At 45.5% G+C, this 19695-nt stretch overlaps 1 protein-coding gene across 1 annotated transcript in view; it reads left to right on the top strand.

Annotated features, from left to right (window-relative positions):
- Positions 1-19695, top strand: part of Kcnd3 (potassium voltage-gated channel subfamily D member 3) — a 208691-nt gene that overhangs the window by 183582 nt on the left and 5414 nt on the right. Inside the window, exon 2 of the mRNA XM_052179558.1 lies at positions 13204-13366. Within this exon, the coding sequence (XP_052035518.1) occupies positions 13204-13366 (163 nt within the window). The remainder of the gene's footprint in view (positions 1-13203; positions 13367-19695) is intronic.

Below are 19695 nucleotides of genomic sequence, written 5' to 3'. Positions count from 1 at the left end.
ACTGGCCAGCGTGGCTTGATTGGACTTGCCCTGCCACCCTAAGTGACATCTCTCCTTATGAGCCCAAGGCAGGAGGTAAAGGGCATCTTGGCCTCTGGGACATCAACCCTTCCTTCTGTTACTTCTACCTCAAAGGACAAATGTTTCTGACAATCACACTCCAAGCGAGCACATCTAGGGCCAGGGAACAACTGCTCAGACATGGAGGACGCGCCATCATAAATAAGCCCACCGGCTTCCACCTGAATGTGCTCCCGCTGAGGAGAGACCAGCCATGGATGCGGCTGTGCCTCTCCCGGCTTCTATCCACGATGGACGGATGGCTCTTGCTATTCTCTCCCCATCGCTTGGTTTGCTGTCTGTTCGCCATCTCTGCTGGTCCACGTCAGTGGGCTTCTCAGGAGACCCAAGAAGACTGGGCTTTGTGGTGACCTAGCTTTGCTCAGCTCCGCAGTGTGGCTAGTGTGTGATTGCTTCATTCAGGGATGAGGTTAGCACACATACACACACACACACACACACACACCCTGCTCTTTACTGCTTTCCAACTAGTCACACTAGGAATGAACTCAGGTCCAGGAACAAGGGACAACATGAGGATCCTCAAGAATTAGTTTAGAAAGAGAAGGTCTCCTATAGAGGAGAGCTGGTTGGTATACAGCATTATTCTTGGTCCTAATGAATGTGGGTAGTTTTTACTTCTAGAACTGATTCTTTTCAAATCATCTAGTAGGTCATGATTGGCTGGCTAGTTGGTTGAATCTTAAAAACAATTCCACTAGAATTTAAAAGAAAACCTCAGTGCAAGTAAGCTGTAAGTCTCAACAGTGGTCTGGACGGTAAGAATAGAGAAAAGCTGTGCTGTTTGAGCTAAGCTGGCATGGAGGTAGCAGCCATGTGGTGTCCAGAGGAGCTTTAGAAAAAGAGTAAAGGCCGGGCAGTGATGGCGCACGCCTGTAGTCCCAGCACCTGGGAGGCAGAGGCAGGCGGATTTCTGAGTTCGAGGCCAGCCAGGTCTACAGAGTGAGTTCCAGGACAGCCAGAGCTATACAGAGAAACCCTGTCTTGGAAAAGAAAAAAGAAAAAAAAAAGAAAAAGAGTAAAGGCCAGGGTATCAAAAAATATATATATTTAGGTTCTGATGGGCATCTGAAAGAAGAGAAAAGAAAAAGGAGAAGTGGCACCTTTCTGTGTCAGGCGGGCTAACACAACAGAACCTTGTGGCATCTTCTCCAGACACCACCGAGTTGGAGTTCTGCTAAAGAAACAGCTATTAGCTCATCTAAAGGCTAATGATTCCACCTATTCCTTTATCATGACACAAAGTAATCACACCTTCCTTAAGCCAGCTGATTTGAACTGTCCAGTCAGAACTTTAGGCCACTTCTTGCTCTTGAACATAAGGAATCTTCCATCATGTCATTCCTGAAATTCAGGAGTATATAGAACCCATTTTCACAAAACAACAACAACAACAACAAAAAAAAAAAACTGAAGATCCAGTTCCAAAGCTGCTCACAAGAAGGAACTAGACTGAAGTTCTAGTCCCCATCCCTATCTATAGCCTCGGGGCTGGTGCTCAGGAAGCAGGAAGCAATAAGCCAGAGCTCCCACCTCGCACTGGGGTTCCTGCCCTGGGCTCCCCCAAAGCCTTCTACTCTTGCTCACTCTTGCAGCTCCAGTTTTGGTTGTGTTCCACAGAACATTTCATAGATGACCACTGTGTACCATAACTCTAGTGTCGGAGGCCCTTGACGAGGGCATCTGAATCTCCTTTCTTCCTCTGGCCCTTAACCACGATTCTGTCCTTCCTTCCTTGTGGGTTTTGTTTTCTTGGTGTGTGGGAATTCTGAAGGCCCAGGTTAGAGTCTACCTGAGCGCAGGATTTAAATATTGTTTATCTATCTGGGAGTTGCCATCTTTCTAGGAGCCATTGAGCCCACTCCCAGGACTGAACTTCGTTTTCCGGAGACTTTGTTGCTGTTGCCCAGGAGGGAATCTCAGATCCCTGGGCTCTCGTTGGCGTATGCCTCAGAGCAGTGGTGTTGGTGTTCTTCCTCAGCTCCCGGCTCACACCTCAGCTGTGATTCTACCTTGTGATTGGTTCCTTCTTATTGGAGTAAAACAGAATTTTATCTGCTTCAAGTGAACCACACATTTCATCAGAAAGGATATGCAGGGTGCTGGAAATTAAGAGAGCTACTACTTTTGCAGAGAACTCAGTTTCAGTTCCCAGCACATATGACAGGCCCACAACCACATGTCACTTCAGCTCCAGGGGACCCAACACCCTCTTTGACCATCTTGGCACCTGTATATGGTGCACATAAATTTATATAGACACATACACAAAAATAAAAATAAATAAATACAACTTTTTTATTTAAGCATATTTAGGGGGTAGATATCCTATAACAATAGAGCCCTCTGGTGATCTAGTTGGCCAAAAAGGAAGTCCAACTGAAAAATACATTCATAGTTTCTTTATTCATTCAGAATGTCTCTTGAGTGTGGCTTGTGCTAGGTACATACAGTTGTACATACCTCTGCCTTCCTGGAGCTCGCAGTTTGGTTTGTTAGCCCCAAGGCCAATCCAGTTCACAGAATCACACAGTAGGAAGAGCTTGCTTTATCCCTCATGTGAGCTGTTGAGTCCTCCACTGTGCACCAGGCAGTGTGTTACTGTGTACCTGGGAGTCAGAGATGAGTAGTCCCGCCCTCAGACTGCTCTTAGCCAATGAGGAAAACTGACATTTTACAAGGTTTCTTAGGAAATAAAGGAGTGAGTGCCCTGATGGATAAGAAAGACAGAAGTGAGAGAGACAGGAGCAGGAGCTATGCTATCCCCAAGTCAAGGTGAACCCGAGGAGATGACATTTTAACAACATCTGGAAATATGCGTGTGGGCTATCAGAGCAGATTGTTCTCAGTGGAGAGAAGGACTTGGGGGGAAGTTAGAGGTCATGGAGAGGACTGCAGCATTGGGGGTACAGATTTTCTCAAAGTAGCAGGAGCTTAGGTGAAGGAAAATGGGAGAGAAGGGGGGCTGTATTTGTGCATCTGACTGTATATCTGTGTTTGTTGTGTGTGTTCATCTGTGTTTATTTGGGAATGTGTGTGTATGTTCATGTGTCTATGTGTTTATATGTGTATTTGCACAAGTGTGTGCATTAAGTGCTGTCCGCAGCACAGCACTCTGGACCATCAGGCAGGCTGTTCCTCTAACTCAGAACTTTTCCTCATTTGTGGTGTGACTTACCTGACCTAAAGCTGGTTGCTGTATACCTTGCCTTGACATTCTGAGTCCACACATATGTGGCACATGGGGAAAACATGGTGGGGTTCCCAAATCTCCAATATCAATGTCGCCTAGGAGCCTTAAGTGCCGACTTGCCAGTGCCACCTCAAACCTGCAGACTCAGAAGTCACTGGCTAGAGCCCGATTTACTGTGGCCTCCAGGTTGTTCTCATGCACACCAAGGTTTGTGACCCTGGTTTGGAGTATCAGCTTTGTCGCCCAGTGTGGCCTTTGAGACAGCAAGGCGAGGAGATCAATAGTGTTGCCCATCCTTGGAAAGAGCCTGCATCTGTGACTGGTGGTAACCATACCTAGCAATGCAAACATAGCAAATGGCCTAGAAATTCACATAGCCTCTTCTCTGAGGTCTGTGTGGATGGATGGACCTAGAATATTGTCCTCAGCACAGGAGAGCCTCCCAGTGGGCTTCCCCTGACCGTCTGCTTTTCCTCTCTCTGGGCTGCGCTCTCTCCTTGGGCTTCTCTCTCCTCTCCTACAGGAAGGCACAGTGAGGGCAAGGGTGCCTTAGAGTCAGCTCGCCTGGTTTGTAGTCCCAGAATGGTGAGCCTGAGTGTGTCTTTAACCTGCTCTTCAGTTCACTTAGCCCCAGAAGAAAGGCTGGCAAGGACCATATGACCCACACTGATGCCCAGTGAAAACAGATCTCTACTGGGTAAAGAGGCACGGCAACTTGGGAAATGGAGGCGAGAGAGTCGGAATGCAAGGCGAGTCTCAGCTACACAGAGAGTTCAAGGCCAGCTTGGGCTCTATGATACCCTATCTCAAGAAAACAAAACAAAACAAAATAACACACACACACCTATTGCTGAGCTATCACTTCCTTTGTTGTTGCCTGCCCTGATCTGAGTCTCCACTCTCCTCTGTGGGTCTACTCCAGGTGGGTCTTAGCGTTAGCAATCTTTGTGCTCCCAGTTGGAGCACCCAGGAGCATCTCACTTTGAAGACATGAGCAGCAGGGTGTGTGTTTTAGTTGAGGGAGTTTTGCTTCATTTTCAAGGCCCCTCAGGAATCCCTTCTTAAAAAATTTTTCTCCTCACTCTCTGGCCCTGCTGCCTGCCACCTGCCACGTTGGTCCCTCCAGACCACAGCTTTGCAGTGACTAGCAGTTGTGCACGGGGACTCTGGAGTCAAAGAGACCCTCCCATGTCCCAGTTCTGCAGCTAGACAGCCAGGGGACCTTGGGAATGCTCTTTTGGTCTACAATCTGAGGATAATAATGCATTGCCTTCTTAGGGTTCTTGGGGAAAGCAAACCAAGTGAGGGCCCAGGTAGCCCTCAGAGCCCTCTCCTGCTCCCACTGAAAAAGGAAGTCTTGCTTCTGAGAGAAGAAGGTGGACTCGGGACCAGGTGTGGCAGCCTCAACAAGACTTGGTCCTTGTAGAAGTGCATCAGGGATGGACGTCCTTGACTGGGCTCCTACCGGGGTAGCAAACGGACAGTCCTTTGGCATGCAGTCACAGTGGACTAGCCCACAGTGGTCTACTAGCCCTGCCTGAGAGGCTGGCAGAAGCAGCCTCCGGCTCAGCTGTGCTTATCTCCTGGCACCTGGAGGAGGAAACGAAGGCGCAATTAACTGTACAAGGCGGGTGGTTTGTGCAGCTTAAGTTCAGATAAAAAGTTTAATTATCCCTAAGCCCTAATACAAATTAATTAGCCTTCCGTATTAGGGAGGTAAGCTCCCATGCTCTTGCTTCAGCCCAGACATCACTGTGGATTTCTGAGGGCGTGCTGAGAGAAGGGGCAGGAAGCAGAGAGCACGGAGTCCTCGATTCCCACCTGTGCAGTAGACAGGCACCCCGTGCTAGAGGGTCTAGGTGGAGTCCTGCGTCGGATGCCTGAAACACCCACCACCTTTGTTTTACATTTTATTTATACGTGATTCTTTATTGGGGGTGGGGCAGAGCACACGTGTGCAAGTCAGAGGACAATCTGATGGAGTCATTTTTCTCTTCTGCCGTGTGAATTGAACTCAGGGTGTGAGGTTTGTCAGGAAGCACCTTGACCCACTGAGCCATCTCAGTTGCCCCCGAAAAGGCTTTCTTGCCCCTATGCTACACACCTCCATAGCCAGGGTGGTGTTGAGGGGAGCTTGGAATGGAGATGATGCTCTGTGTTTAAATGATTTTCTAAACTCTGAGTTTTCTATTCCCCCCCCTTGACACCCCCCTTCTTTTGAAATTCCACAGAGAAAGCAGGCCACGCTTTTCCACTGGGGCTTAGGGAACTATCCCCAATTGCCCCCCCACCTGGCACACCTGTCCAGGTGGACACTTGTCCCTGGCCGTCCTGGTTATTTCCATACCCTTTGGCTGTTAAGTGACAAGCATGTTGTCTCAGCTTTGCCAGCTGCACGTGGTCCTTACATGCTGCACTGCGTGTGGCCTTCCCGCCTACATGTTCCACACACGTCTCTTGATACGCTTGATAGACTTTGGTTTCTCGTCCCTGTCTGATTGAGAGCGTGGGGTTCCATAAGCCCCACAGGTGCGGATGACGTCCCCACCCAGCACAGCTCCCATTCGACTCCTTCCCTCCACAACACGACCCCCACCCCAGTCCTATTCCTTCAGGCAAAAGCGTTCCCATTGTTTAGGTGACAGATTTCAATATAATTCTGCATCGTAGCCTCCTTCTCTGTGTAGGCCCAGTTAGGTAATCTCCCACAGGTATCTAAGGGTGCCTGCCCTGTAACATGTAACACAGCCTGGAAATGCAGCCATGTGCATCAGGAATTGAGGAGGACTGCCCTCCAAACCACCTTCCTGGGCGGGATCTGGTCTCCTGTCAATGTCTCCTGTTCTCATGTCAAGATGGAATGAGGAGATTAGAAACTGTTACACTGATGGACAGTACTGAAGTTCAACTCCCCAGTGATTTCTTTTTCTTTTTTTTTTTTAAATATAGATTTCTGTCAGTTATGCAAGTCATTGATTATTTGAATCAAATGCTGGTGGTATCATTTGTCTCTGTTAAAATTAATCTTGCTGATTTCACCCATGATTACCACCTATGAAAATCCCTTGGGCTCCTGAAGACTCTACTTCATAGAAACTTTGTCACTGAGAAATTTGAGAAGAAGGAGGAGGAGGAGGAGGAGGAGGAGGAGGAGGAGGAGGAGGAAGAGGAGGAAGTTAAGAACAACCAGCAGTGGCAGCCCCTCGGTCATCAGCTTTATTGGCTCCAAATGAAAGAAGAAGAAAAAGCAAAAATAGTGACCACTGTTGAGCTGGATCCACAGGGATGGAGGGGATGGACCAACCCACTGAGATGTGGGGAAGTCAAGGGTACAGCTGGCCCCCAGCAACAGCTAGAACCACGGCTCAGAGGCCGTCACAGTCCACCTCTGATCTCTTTCGGTGCTTCAGTCCTGCTCTTTCCCCATACCCAGAACGTAGCTGCCAACAGCACCACAGACTGGCGTTTCGGAGCTTCGCGTTCTTTGAAGGAGACTGACCTGGTCCCCGAGGTATATGCTGCATGGGTCCTGGAATGGCCTACAAATGCTTCTGGTTTTCAATGAGTGAGTTTACTGGGTGTAGAGCAAGCAAAAGGAGAAGGAGTAAATAGCAAGAACAGGTAGGCTGGAGCGTCGCAGAGATGCAGAGATGGCTGGATCAGCCGGGCTGGGAAAGCAAACAACAGGTAGAAGCATCAAACCCAGGGCTTACAAACATCCGGCAGAAACTGACCGGGGAGGCCTTGTTGAGGCAGCCAGCTAGAGTTCTTGATTGAGAGAGTCCCAGGCAGAGCACACAGGTGAGGTGGAGCTTCCAAGTAAAAGAACAACAACAACAACAACAACAACAAAAAAAAAAAAAAAAAAACAGAGAAATTACATCATCACATTGGGTGCTTACACTCATGCAGCAGAGACGGGCGGGGGAAACTGAGGCAGTCAGCTGCAGTTCCTGATTGATAGAGTCCTGAGCAGAAAGACCTTTCCATCTCCTCCATGGTTGGATTTCTGGCTTCCCATTCCCACTGTATGCATTTTATGGTATGGTATAAACAATAACAACCGTGGTGAGAAATAATTGATCTAGCTGTTCGCAAAGATAAAATGTTTTAACGCTCTTAGGCATTTTGTTGATTTTCTTTCTCCTTATTACAGAGTTAGGAGGGAGCAACCTGCTTCAGGACAGAATTTTGTAGAGGACAAGAGAGGGTTTCCTCACTCCCTGAGAACGCATTCAACAAGCTTATTAGATAGCACATGATGACATGCTAATGTGATGTGTACTGCAAGGCACAATCCAGAAAAGGTAGGGAGGTGCCAGCACCACCAGCCATCAGAAAAAATGCAAATCAGAAGGCACTGAGTTCCCACTTTACACTCACCGCAGAAGCCTTCATCACAAAGAGACGCTAACAAGTGTAACCTTAGATAAGGGCACATCAAGCCCCATAGACATCACTGATGGAATTATAAATGCTATTCTGTTCAAAACAGCCTGGCAATACCTCGCACTGTTAAACATTACCATGCAACCCTAGCTCATGAGAACACAGCCATTTAAAAGCTAATGCACGACTATTCACTTGTTATGAAGAAGCACCCTGCAAAACTGGTAAACCGTGGAAACAATCCTGATGCTTGTCAGCTGGTGACTTGGTTAACAGAAGGTGACCTAACCTCACAAGTGAATATTGTGGAGCCATAAGAAGGAGCTGACTCTTGAACATGCTGAGTAAAAACAAACCAGACACAAAGACCACGAGTTCTGTGGTTCATGAGAAAAATATCCGAAGTAGGGGAGTCTACACAGACAGCATCAGTGGCCTGTGGGTGGTCTCAGACTTCTAATGTGTGGTTTTGCTGGGATATGAAGATGTCCCATGGGTAGGGATATAGCTCAATGGTGGGACATTTGTTTAGCATGCAGCAAGCCCTGGATTCATTCTCCAACAGGTACACACACATACACACACACACACACACACAGAGAGAGAGAGAGAGACAGAGACAGAGACAGAGAGAGACAGAGAACAGAAATAAAGAAAGGAGAGAGGGAGGGAGAGATAGAGAAAGAGAGAGAAGAAAATATTCTCAATAGAAGCTTCAAGTGTAACTTGGTAGTAGTGCACTTTCCTTAGAATGTGTAGCCCTGAATTTGATTCATGGTAGAAAGAAACAATTACCATGGAGTAGTAGAAATCACAACTAGACATCTATGATAAAAGTTGATGACATTGTAGCTTACATAGCAGAACTTTAGTGTGTTGTCGACATCTCAATAAAGTGGTCAGAAATAAATGTAACCCATTGACCTAGCCTAGGGAGGACCCAGCCTTACTTTGAATTTGATATGACCAGAGGTAACTAGAAGAGAGCAGTCAGCGTGACTTGCAGCTTTCCTAGACAGAGGTCACGTTATATTGAGTGAGTGGCACACAGTAGACTATGAACAGCAAAACAAGTCTACCACACAATAGACAGTTTACAATTACCAAAATGGAACTAATTTTTTTTCAATGGTTATGACAGTTCTGAGGCTCGGGTTAAGTTGTCCAGGATCATTTGACTAGTTACTGAGTCATACTGGCCCAGGGTGTAAACCCAGGACTGATTCCAGCTCTTCTCCCAATCAGTAAGCCATGCTGCCTCCCTCTGGCTTTATACAAGTTGCTGGAAAATTCTGGAACATACAACTGAAGGCCTAACTTTAGATCCCTTCTTTATTTCATTAATGTGTATGCCTTCACTAAAGGAGACCCTCCTAACAGGGCTCTGCACTTCCTCTGTTGGCATATGAGCACTGTTGGTTATCTTGAAGAAGTGCCAGACTAGAGATGGTCACCCAGCCTCTCCTGATCTCTTCTGCATCCATACCACTTCCCCTAGCTTGTCAAGGATATAAAGAACTAGGGCAGAAAGGCATCTTGCAAAGTCACGATGAGATGGGCCTCCAGCCATCTTCTGCTCTGCCAGCCCATTAACCTCACTCTCAAAACAAGAAATAAGGTTAAGTTGGCAAGATGCGTGCATAACCAACCAAATACAGCTTATTTTCCAAGAGTTCACAAGCTGTCCACTTAATAATCTGCCTTTGAATTCTGCCAGCAATCTGAAGGCAGAAGTGACGGATGCCAAGCCTGTTGGTTTGTGGTTTCTCAAGTTCAAAATACCAACAAAGCCATCTTAAGCTTCTAGCCTCTTAGTGTTCCTCTGCTGTGCTGTGATCAGCGATCTCAGGAAGTGGTTCTTCAGCCCCGCCAGTGTTCCCTCCTGTCTCCAGGTAGGGCTGTGTACATCTCTGAGGGAATCCACTGAGTCCAGCTAGGTGCATGCCCACTCTTCCTTCCAGACTCCACGCTCCAAACCCTTCCGATGGGCATAGGTCCCAGTCTTCTCTGTATGAGATGCATTCCTCTCGGCAGAGTGGAATCGTTCTGATTCCTCCATCATCTGCTCCCTCAGACCATCTGTCCAGCAGTGACTATAGCTCCCCTCCCATTATTTCTTCACACGTCTAAAGCAACCACCGTGTTTTGCTCAGGATTCTCACTGGCCACAGCCAGCCTACCTCCAATGCAGCCTTCCTGACTCTGGCCTCTGGCCTGCCCTCTTTAGCTTCCGCCGCCATGATTGGGGAGCCATAGGCACCCTTCAGTCTGTCATGTCATCTGAAAAGCTCAACTAATGTGATCTACTGCATGGAAACTGCTTGTCACCATCACTGGGATTGCGTGGATTTGAAACAATTAACTATCTTTAGAGCTCCCTACCGACAGAAATCATGGTTTCCAGAATGCCTGCAGAAAAGCAGATGTGTTTAATGCTCATTGGCTACATACATCAAGTGAGATCCTAACACTGGTTGACCTTGTTATTTTCTTTTTATAAAGCAACTTGAGGTCCAAAGTAAAATCCCTCCAAGATCACAGCGATTTAATGGTGGCCTAGAAGGGTCTCTCAGCCCAGATCGTCTTAGTATTAAAAAAAAAAAAAAAAAGTTCTCACCCTTCCCCCCATTTCCTGAGTGTCCAGGCTGAAGAGGTAGATGTGGTCACAGAAGGATGGGAGCAGGTCTTAATGGCAGTGTGTGTCCGAGATAGCTTAAGCCAGAAGCCAGGGCTCTGTTCAGTGAGAATGAAAGGGGAGGAAAACAGTTCTCCGAGCTACTTTGTAAGGTTTTGAGAGGCTTATATGAAGTTATTCATTCATTCATTCATTCATTCACCAACATTTGCCCACCCTGCCCCATTCACAGTCTTCTAGTTTTCAGGTGAGAACCGCAGGCTTCCACCATGGCTAACCTGTCTCCTTCCACATCCTCCGTGGAAGGCCAGGACACGCAGATCCCCTCGGCATCACTGCCTTTACATTTTAGCAGCAAACCTTCCTCAGACCCGCTAAGGTGGTTTCTGCTACAGACACAGACAGCTCACAGCTTCGGCCAAGGGAGTCATCATAGTTCTTTCCTTCATAAGGCCTTTAAACTATCTCAGTTAAGAGGAGGCTAAACGTAACTGCTGTGGAGAGTGTCTTATTGATCGCAGAAAGGAGGCTCAGGCCAGCCTGCCTGGGGCTGAGCAAGGGTCAGGCCACACTGGTCCCAGGGGCAGCAGCGCACGTGCGAAGCACTCAAGAGAGTTCCAAACTGACAGGAGTCCAAGATTATTCCAAGGTGGTTAAAGCAGTTGAGTGTCAAAGACCATGAGCATCTCTGAGACAGTACGGTCGGTAGAAAGGAGATGACAGGAAGAAGAGGCTCCATCTCAGCGAGGTAACAGCCAACTATGAAGAACCCAGACCTCAGTTACATCGTATGTGTAACAGGGTAAAGAATTTGAAGTTCCGAGGACTCCTGGGCTCATGGGAGGTAAACCCCTAAGAACTTTGTAAGTTATAAATCTTCACATGAATAGAAGCTGAGTTTCTTTTTCTTTTTCTTCATTATACTTGAGAGCTCGGTTGCTCTTCTGTCTCAAGCCCACCTGTGGCTCCTGGTGTGCCTGGGCTCAGATCCCAACCCCTCACCCACATCCTGGATGCTGAATTCGGTGTCCTGCCTACCTCCTCAGCCACCCGTGTACTGTCCCCTCGTCTCTGTCTGCAGCCCTGCTGACCCCTTGATAATTTCTTGAAAGAACTATTTGTATTACCTGGGGCCTCTCTGCTTCCCGATCCTTCTGCCTGATCCACCCAGGCCCACGTGTTTTACGAGGCTGGAAGTTACACTTCACATCTTATCTCAGTGAGGCCTTCCGTATGAGTTCATGAGTGCTGTCATTCTGACATGGCCAGAAGACCCTTGAGATTCAGTCTTCCCCCAACCTCAGATCTTATAATCTTTTGGTCCCCTCATCCATGATGGTCCCTGAGCCTAAGGACACAGATATAAGTGCCTTGTCTGTGGCAGAGCATGGCCCAGTCACATATTCTCTGAACTTGAAGAGTTGTATGTTTCTGCATCAACAACCATCTACTCACAAAGAAATGCCTCCGGCATCACCTCCAGTTTCTGCTGCCCACGTACCTCTGGATGCGGAGCCACCCCTGGATTGTGTTTGACTTTCCATAGCTTCAAAGAAAGCTGACTGTTCCTCCATGCTAAAAGCCATCAAACGTTCATAGCTCCTCATTTAGGGACCAGGAGCTCTGGGTTGCCGCATAGCATCCGTTCTGCTTGGTCATCCATGGCGTATCTTGCCGTGATTGCAGTTTACAGGGTTCACAGCTGGGTAAGACTGTTGACCTCCCCCAACCCCAAAAGCCTACATAGCATTTTCTAATGCTATGAAAACTGGCCAGCAGGGAGGACGCTTTCTGGTCAGTACCAACTTGATTGATTTCTCCATGCCATGATCAGTGTGTGTGCTGTCTTTAGTAACAGACTTACCAAGTTCTGGTGCCAACCAAGAGCAGTGGTAATAGCCTGTACTGTTTTGGGGTTCTCCAGGACACCTTTGACTTCAAGGGGAAGAATCCGACCCCAAACACTGGGCTTTTTAATTGGCAACCTATAGTTTCTGGAAGGAACATTAATTCCTGTGCAGAATAACTGCAACTGAACTCTTTAGTGGGCTGGAGAGATGGCTCAGTGGCTAAGAGCACTGAGGTCCTGAGTTCAATTCCCAGCACTCACATGGTGGCTCACAACCATCCATAATAGGATCTGATGCCCTCTTCTGGTGTGTCTGAAGACATCGAGAGCATACTCATATACATAAAATAAATAAATTGTTTAAACTCTTGTATGATATATGATATATATCTATATATATATACAAATATATATATGTATAGTTATTCTACATAGGGATTCATATATATATATGTGTGTATATAAGTATATGTGTGTAATTATGATATACATGGTTATAAAATCATAGGTTACTTTATAGCTTTCTCAAACATCCTTGGAGTTACTCATCCTTTCCCACCCCTCCTTGCCCTCCCTCCTATCCCTCACCCCTCTTAAGCCTCTCTTCCCTGTTATTCTCCTTTCTCCTTCCTATCACCCCTGTTCTACTATCCACCCTCCCTTAAGGGACCCCCAATGGTCCCTTTCTGGGTTTCTGCATTCTACAGCTACTCCAAATTAACCACAAGTCTAAGTCTTGGTGCTAAAATCCACATAGGAGTGAGAACACGTAATGACTGTCTTCTGGGTCTGGTTACCTTTTTCCCACAGAGCTTTTTAATGTGATCATTTACTCCCATGTGGCCTTCCCTCTAGAAGGTCAGCTCCATGAACATAAGGGGGTTGCTTCTTTTGCTTACTTTGGGACTGTAGCCCTGACTCCTGTGTATAGTACCTACAGTGGCACACTAACGAATGAATGAATGAGTGTGTGAACAAGCGAGTGAGGCTGAGACGCCCCGCCCTGCTTGTTTCCCACATGGCCTCTTACTTACATCCTCTCTCTTGTGCCCACAGATATGGAGACATGGTGCCTAAGACAATCGCAGGGAAGATATTTGGCTCCATCTGTTCCCTGAGTGGTGTCCTAGTCATCGCTCTGCCAGTCCCTGTGATAGTCTCCAACTTTAGCAGGATCTACCACCAGAACCAGAGAGCAGATAAACGGCGGGCACAAAAGGTAAGCCTTAGAAACAGGGTTGGGAGTAGGAAGTGGGGGTGGGGGGGATGGGGGGGGTAGGGGTGGGGGAGGTGCTTAGGCAGCCTTGCCAGCCCTAGATTCTTTGGAGGATTCCTGCATAGACTTCCTCTCGCTTGGAAAGATGAGGCTATGTCATATCCTCCTACCCACCAATGTCCTTGGTTAGCTCCAGTCTGCTGCTATAGAATGCGACAAGCCTTCAGTGATTGGCACGGAACCTGATTGTCCTCGTTGAAAGTGATCTCTTGAACTGACACATAGCTCCGTCTCTACCCCAGCCATGGCCACCCAGAAGCTCATGGCTCCTCCTCGTCCCTCCCAAAAGCTTACCAGGAAACAAAATATCATTTTAATATCCCATTGAGGACCTATACAAAACCAAGTGACAAAAATAAATGTGCAGAAAAGAGAGAGAGAAAAAAAAAAGAACACTGTGAGAGGAGAAGAGACTGTGGCCACTGAGTTCTAGGTCAAGTGGAACATCAAATGTTAGTAAGCACCAGGGTGCCATGCCAAGTTGCGGAACTCAGTTGGTGGCTGGAGAGTCAGCGTCAGACCTGGGCAAAATTCTGGGTTCTGCCAAGTCTGTACTTAGAAGACAGGTAAGTGAACTACCATTGCCTGCCCATACAAGCAAGATGCCTACGGGCTGCTGTGCTCAGAAACCCCTTTCTCTTATGGCCTTCAGGCTCCTCTCTGGGACAGCAAGGTCACATCACAATTCCAAGGCATCCTCCAGACATGCTTCCTGCCAATACTTTTACAAGGGTCCTGCATTATTTGCCTTGCTGTGGCAAATGCCCATCATAAATAATTAAAAGAAGAATAACTATCTGGCTCACAGTTTCAGAAGGATCAGTCTGTCTGCTCGGCCCTCAGACATCATGGCGACACAGATGTCTGTGGCAGAGAGGAGAGAAACGCCAATGCTCAGCCGTCTTTTTTGTCTTTTTTATTGTTTTCATCTGAGCCCACAGCCCACATGATGGCACCATCCACAGTCAGGGACTCTCTCTAGACAACATAGAGACTCCCAGAGTGTGCCTCACCAGTCTCCTGGGTGATTCTAAGTTCAATCAAAGTTGGGAAAGACTAGAAGACAAGGGATATCTTAAGGGAGGTGTCTACTTCCCTTTTGATCTGGAGTGAAAATGGTGCCCTTATTGTCTAAGGCTCTGGAGGTCATGACCTGTGTCTTTGTGTTCACAGAGGTCAGTCTCTGTGTAGAAAGGACAGAAGGGCATCTTGTTGGAAGATGAGCTTAGAGACAAGGATTTTGCTCTCTGTATCTTATTCTTTCTTCCATCCCTTCACTTCTACAGACATTTAAGTAAGCACCTTCCGTGTGACAGGCCTAACAGCTAGATCATTTGCTCCCATTGACAGGAGTAATTCCTGTGTAGCAAAAGAATCTAGACCCTCAGAACTGACTTGTGTATACTGGCTATAACAAAGTTATAAAAAGCTACAAGTTTAGGCTAACTCTTACTTAGAAAACAAATAGCAAAATACACTACGAATCATATAAGCACATGCTAAGCCTGCTGCACATCCTTAAAATGACCTCTGACATGTCATCGTGTCACCTCCTCCTTACCTTCCTGTCACCCTGTACCCATGCCTGGTCTGTAATTTTGCCAACCATAAGTTCTTTCTTCTAAGGTTCTCTGTCCCCTGTAGCATCTACCTTCTATCTCTTCACCCAAGGTCAAGGTCTCCTCACTCCCAGATACTGGTGAAATGGAAGTCTCGTCTTTCCCTGCTCAGGGAAGCTGATAAATGTGGACAATGTCTAAATTCATCACACAGTTCTAAATAAAGGGGAAAAGAAGCCTGGCTCTCATATCTAAACCGCAGGGCCAGGGACTCCTGTTGCACATGCTGCCCTAACCCCCGGCAAGCAGAGACGCAGGTCTTTCTGCAGAGCTGGTAGGGTCCTCAGACATGCCAGGCTCAGTGGCAAGAGCTCCTCATGAGGTAGCTGTGCTCTGTAGCCCTCCCTGCCCACACCATTCCTACTTCTCAAAGCTCATCTGCAAAAAAATATATAACATTGAATGTTCCCCGCAGACTGTATAAAACTTACGGTGTGTGATTAAAAATCCAGAAGGGCCAACTCTGGCTTTTTCCTCCCTCTAAACTACTCAAGAGGAGCCCTCCCCAAGCCCTTTCTCTGTCCTTTGAAATAAGTAAATATTTACATGTTTTCACCTAGCCTGGATACTGTTTCTCCTCAAGGTTGTGTAGCTCTGTCTCCTTCACCTTGGACTTCCTGTGAGAGGGAAAAACAATACTGTCTGCTCCTGGCGCTCAGTCTGTCATGGTGAGCCAAGGCAAGGCTGGCTCAGGGGACTTAGTGAAAGTGGAAAGACAGACAGGGAGGGGGTTCGGGAAGCTAAGATAGTCCTTAGCCTGACCATGCTTCTGGAAGATGCAAGGACAATAAAGTAAGCTCCAGCCAGGGTGCCTGGTGGAGAAAGACTCCAGAAGAAATTAGTGAGTCAGCCGGACAGTGGTGGTGGCACATGCTTTTAATCCCAGCACTTGGGAAGCAGAGACAGGCAGATTTCTGAGTTTGAGGCCAGCCTGGTCTACAGAGTGAGTTCCAGGACAGCCAGGGCTATACAATGAAACTTTGTCTTAAGAAAGAAAAGAAAGAAAGAAAGAAAGAAAGAAAGAAAGAAAGAAAGAAAGAAAGAAAGAAAGAAAGAAAGAAAGAAAGAAAGAAAGAAAGAAAGAAAGAAAGAAAGAAAGAAAGAAGAGAGAGAGAGAGAGAGAGAGAGAGAGAGAGAGAGAAAGAGGAAGGAAGGAAGGAAGGAAGGAAGGAAGGAAGGAAGGAAGGAAGGAAGGAAGGAAGGAAGGAAGGAAGGAAGGAAATGAAATGAAACTAGTGTGCCACATCCACTCACAGGAACTATCAGTTCCATTCCAAGAGAACTAGAGATAAGCCAACATCACCCAGCAAAGGCACTTGGCATAGGGCCTGGAGAAGCTTACGCCTGCCCTCGCTCTATCCACATTCTTTGGTTTCAGGGGAGATTGTTTCAGTTTTGCTTACATTTTTTCTTTTGTTGTACTGGGGATTAAACCCAGGGCCTTGTTCATGGTAGGCAAATGCTCTATCTTTTAACTACACCCCCAGTACCCTAACCTTTGATTTTCAAGAAACATTTTATTGGAATAATTATAGATTCACATACAGTTGTAAAAACAGACCTTTTACTTTGGCAGTTTTGTCTAACAGTAATATTTTATAAAAGTATACAGTACACAGATGACATGAAGCAACCTCTCTCACCCATCTTCTTCAGGTTGCCTCAGAGGTTTTTTTGGTTTGTGTTGTTGTTGTTTTGTTTTGTTTTGTTTTGTTTTTTTGAAAAGCATGTTCTTTTATTGGAAAAGGAAGTAGAAACATTTTATGATAAAATTAAAGATTTACATAGAAAATATTTCTGATAAAATAGAAGAGATATATAGAAAAACACGTTAAAATTGACAATTTTCATGGGAGATTAAAGAGTAAAATGGTAGACATTAAAAACATTACTAAATTAATTGAAAAAGGAAGTAGAAACATTTTATGATAGAATTGAAGATTTACATGGAAAATATTTCTGATAAAAATGTAGAAAAACATGTTGCAATTGAAGATTATCATGGAAAATTTTATATAGATATAATGGTAGGCATAAAAGTATTTCAAAGTTGATTAAAAGTGGAAGTATAAACATTTTCTGATAAAATCGAAGATTTACATGGAAAATATTTCTGATAAAATTAAAGAAATATATAGAAAAACATGTTAAAATTGAAGATTATCATGGAAAATTATACAGATAAAATGGTAAGCATAAAAATAATTCTAAGTTGATTGAAAGTGGAATTATAAACATTTTCAGGTAAAATTGAAGATTTACATGGAAAATATTTCTGATAAAATTCAAGAAATATATAGAAAAACATGTTAAAATTGACTATTTCATGGAAAATGGCATACATAAAATCCCTTCTGAATTAATTGAAGGTGGAATTAAAAACATTTTGTGATAAAATTAGAGATTTACATAGAAAATATTTCTGATAAAATAGAAATATATAGAAAAACATGCTAAAATTGAAGATTATCATGAAAAATAATGCAGATAAAATGGTAGACATTAGAAAAAACATTACTAAATTAATTGAAAGAGGAATTACAAACATTTTCTGATAAAATTGAAGATGGCGTTGTTGTTGTTGTGTGTTTCAGTTTCCCTACCCATGCAGGTTCATGCAGACCCAGAAGCAGCATGACCATGAGAACCCTGTGGCTTTTATAACCTCACTGCTGTTATACTTCTACTCTTCCTTTACTCCTGGGAACTGTTTGGCTGATCTCCACCTATAAAATGCTTTCATTTCAAAAAAAAGTTGCATATATGTACTCATAATCTTTAGGAGTTGGTCTTTTTCATCCATTTAATTCCAAGAGACTAATTCAAATTATATTACTAATCCCTTATTCCAGCTCTAGTGATGCAGACCTGTAATTCCAGATACACAGAAAACAGAAATGGGAGAATTGTAAGCTCAAGGCCAACCTGGGCTACATCATCCAAAGCTAGCCTGGGTAACTCAATAAGATTCTGTCTCAAAAAAAATTTTTTTTTTAATTGAAAGGCCATTCACCAAAAAAGTCCTTCCAATTTTCTGCATCAGTAGTGTTCCACTGGGCAGTTGTCTATTGAAGAACATGTAGATTAGCAATGGATTGCAGAATAAGAGCCTTGAGCATTCGTGTGTTCGTGTTTATATCAACATGTCTTAATGTCTCTCTGATAAATGTCTACGTGTACAACTGCCCGTGTTTCCATTTCTCCATTGTCTTCCTTCTGCCCCTCTCAGGGCAAGACTCGGGCAAGATACACAAAGACTCGTGTGCAGGCTGTCCCTGCCAGCTACAAGCTAGGAGGTCTGAGTTATGACAGGTTCCTCAGGGGTCACTGGATGATCTTGATCACTAATGCTGCCTGGCTGTGTCCAGGCTGACGGTGTTGTATCGGATCTCTCTCCTCCAACCCCAAAGTTCCATTTGTACCCTTTGAAGATTCAGCTTCCTGGGCTTTAGTCTTGAAGGTTAGGAACATACCAGAAAGGAGGTAAACGGGGAGAGGAAGGAGAAAGATGCTGTGAGAGAGATGCGGTGCTGGCTTCCTAGTTAGAAGACACACGCTGAAGCCTTTCTGGTCCATTCCCTTACCTGGGCTGAGCGGCTCCCCCTCACGCACTCCATTTTTTTTTTTTTAAATCAACTCACTGTTCATTGTTTGGCCTCTGAAATAGCCAGTGTAGGTCTCTACATTCTCGTATCTTACATAGTGTCCCTATAGTCGTGGAGGAGCGGGGAAGCTGACCAATTCACACAAAGACTGGGCCTGTTTACGATAGCTTTATAAGCATAGACTTCCAGCCAACTGTGCTGCTCTTCCTTCTTTGGCTACCACAAGCTTTGCTTGAGCTCCTGCTCAGTGCCAAACCTACACTGGATGCTGGCAATAAAAGAATGTGCTCAAGCCCAAGACTCTGACCCTCGGGAACTCAAAACCAAGCAGAGAGCACCACCAAGTTTTACACAGAAAAATACTGTTCTGCGAACATGCCCCAAACCTCTGTGTTCCGCTTGGGAATGATTAAATGATATGCTGTGTTTGATGTGACAATCTTCTACTTTAATAGAATCCAGGGTGAGATAAGATTAAAAGAAGTGCCACAGAGGAGGACAGGAGAGCCTTTCATCTCTGGAAAGTAATAAAGACAGAGCCTACATATGAGAAAGTCCTGGCTGTAAGTGGCAATCAGATTATATAAGGCTATAATGAGCTTTACACAATTGGATTTCCATATGCAGCCCTCAGTACCTAGCCATCCCCCAAAGTGACAGCAGCCAACTCCATAACTATGAGGAACTTGCTTGACTATAAACATCTACCATGGGAAGGAGGCAGCAGGGTCTCTGGGCATACTTATCCTAGACACGGAATGAATGGATAAATGAATGAATGAATGAATGAATGAATGAATGAATGAATGATTTGTTCTTGGAGATAGGAAGTGACAGGAGCAGCTCGCTAGCCTTTCTTTTGCATGTCTTCCTCTTCATTCTCTCCATGTAGAGGAGCAGCCATCCTTGGATTTATAGGAATACCTTCAACACATAAGTTCTAGCCTATGGCCTCCTCTTAGCATGTGAACCAACCCAGGCAGGACAGCTGGGATTGGATAATAGGAAATGAAAAATGCCACAAATTTCCAGGCTCCTTCTTTCAGAG

Source organism: Apodemus sylvaticus, chromosome 4 (genome assembly GCF_947179515.1).
Source record: "Apodemus sylvaticus chromosome 4, mApoSyl1.1, whole genome shotgun sequence".
NCBI lineage: Eukaryota > Metazoa > Chordata > Mammalia > Rodentia > Muridae > Apodemus > Apodemus sylvaticus.
Note: the sequence above shows the minus strand (reverse complement) of the source record. Positions and strands in the feature narration are given on the sequence as shown.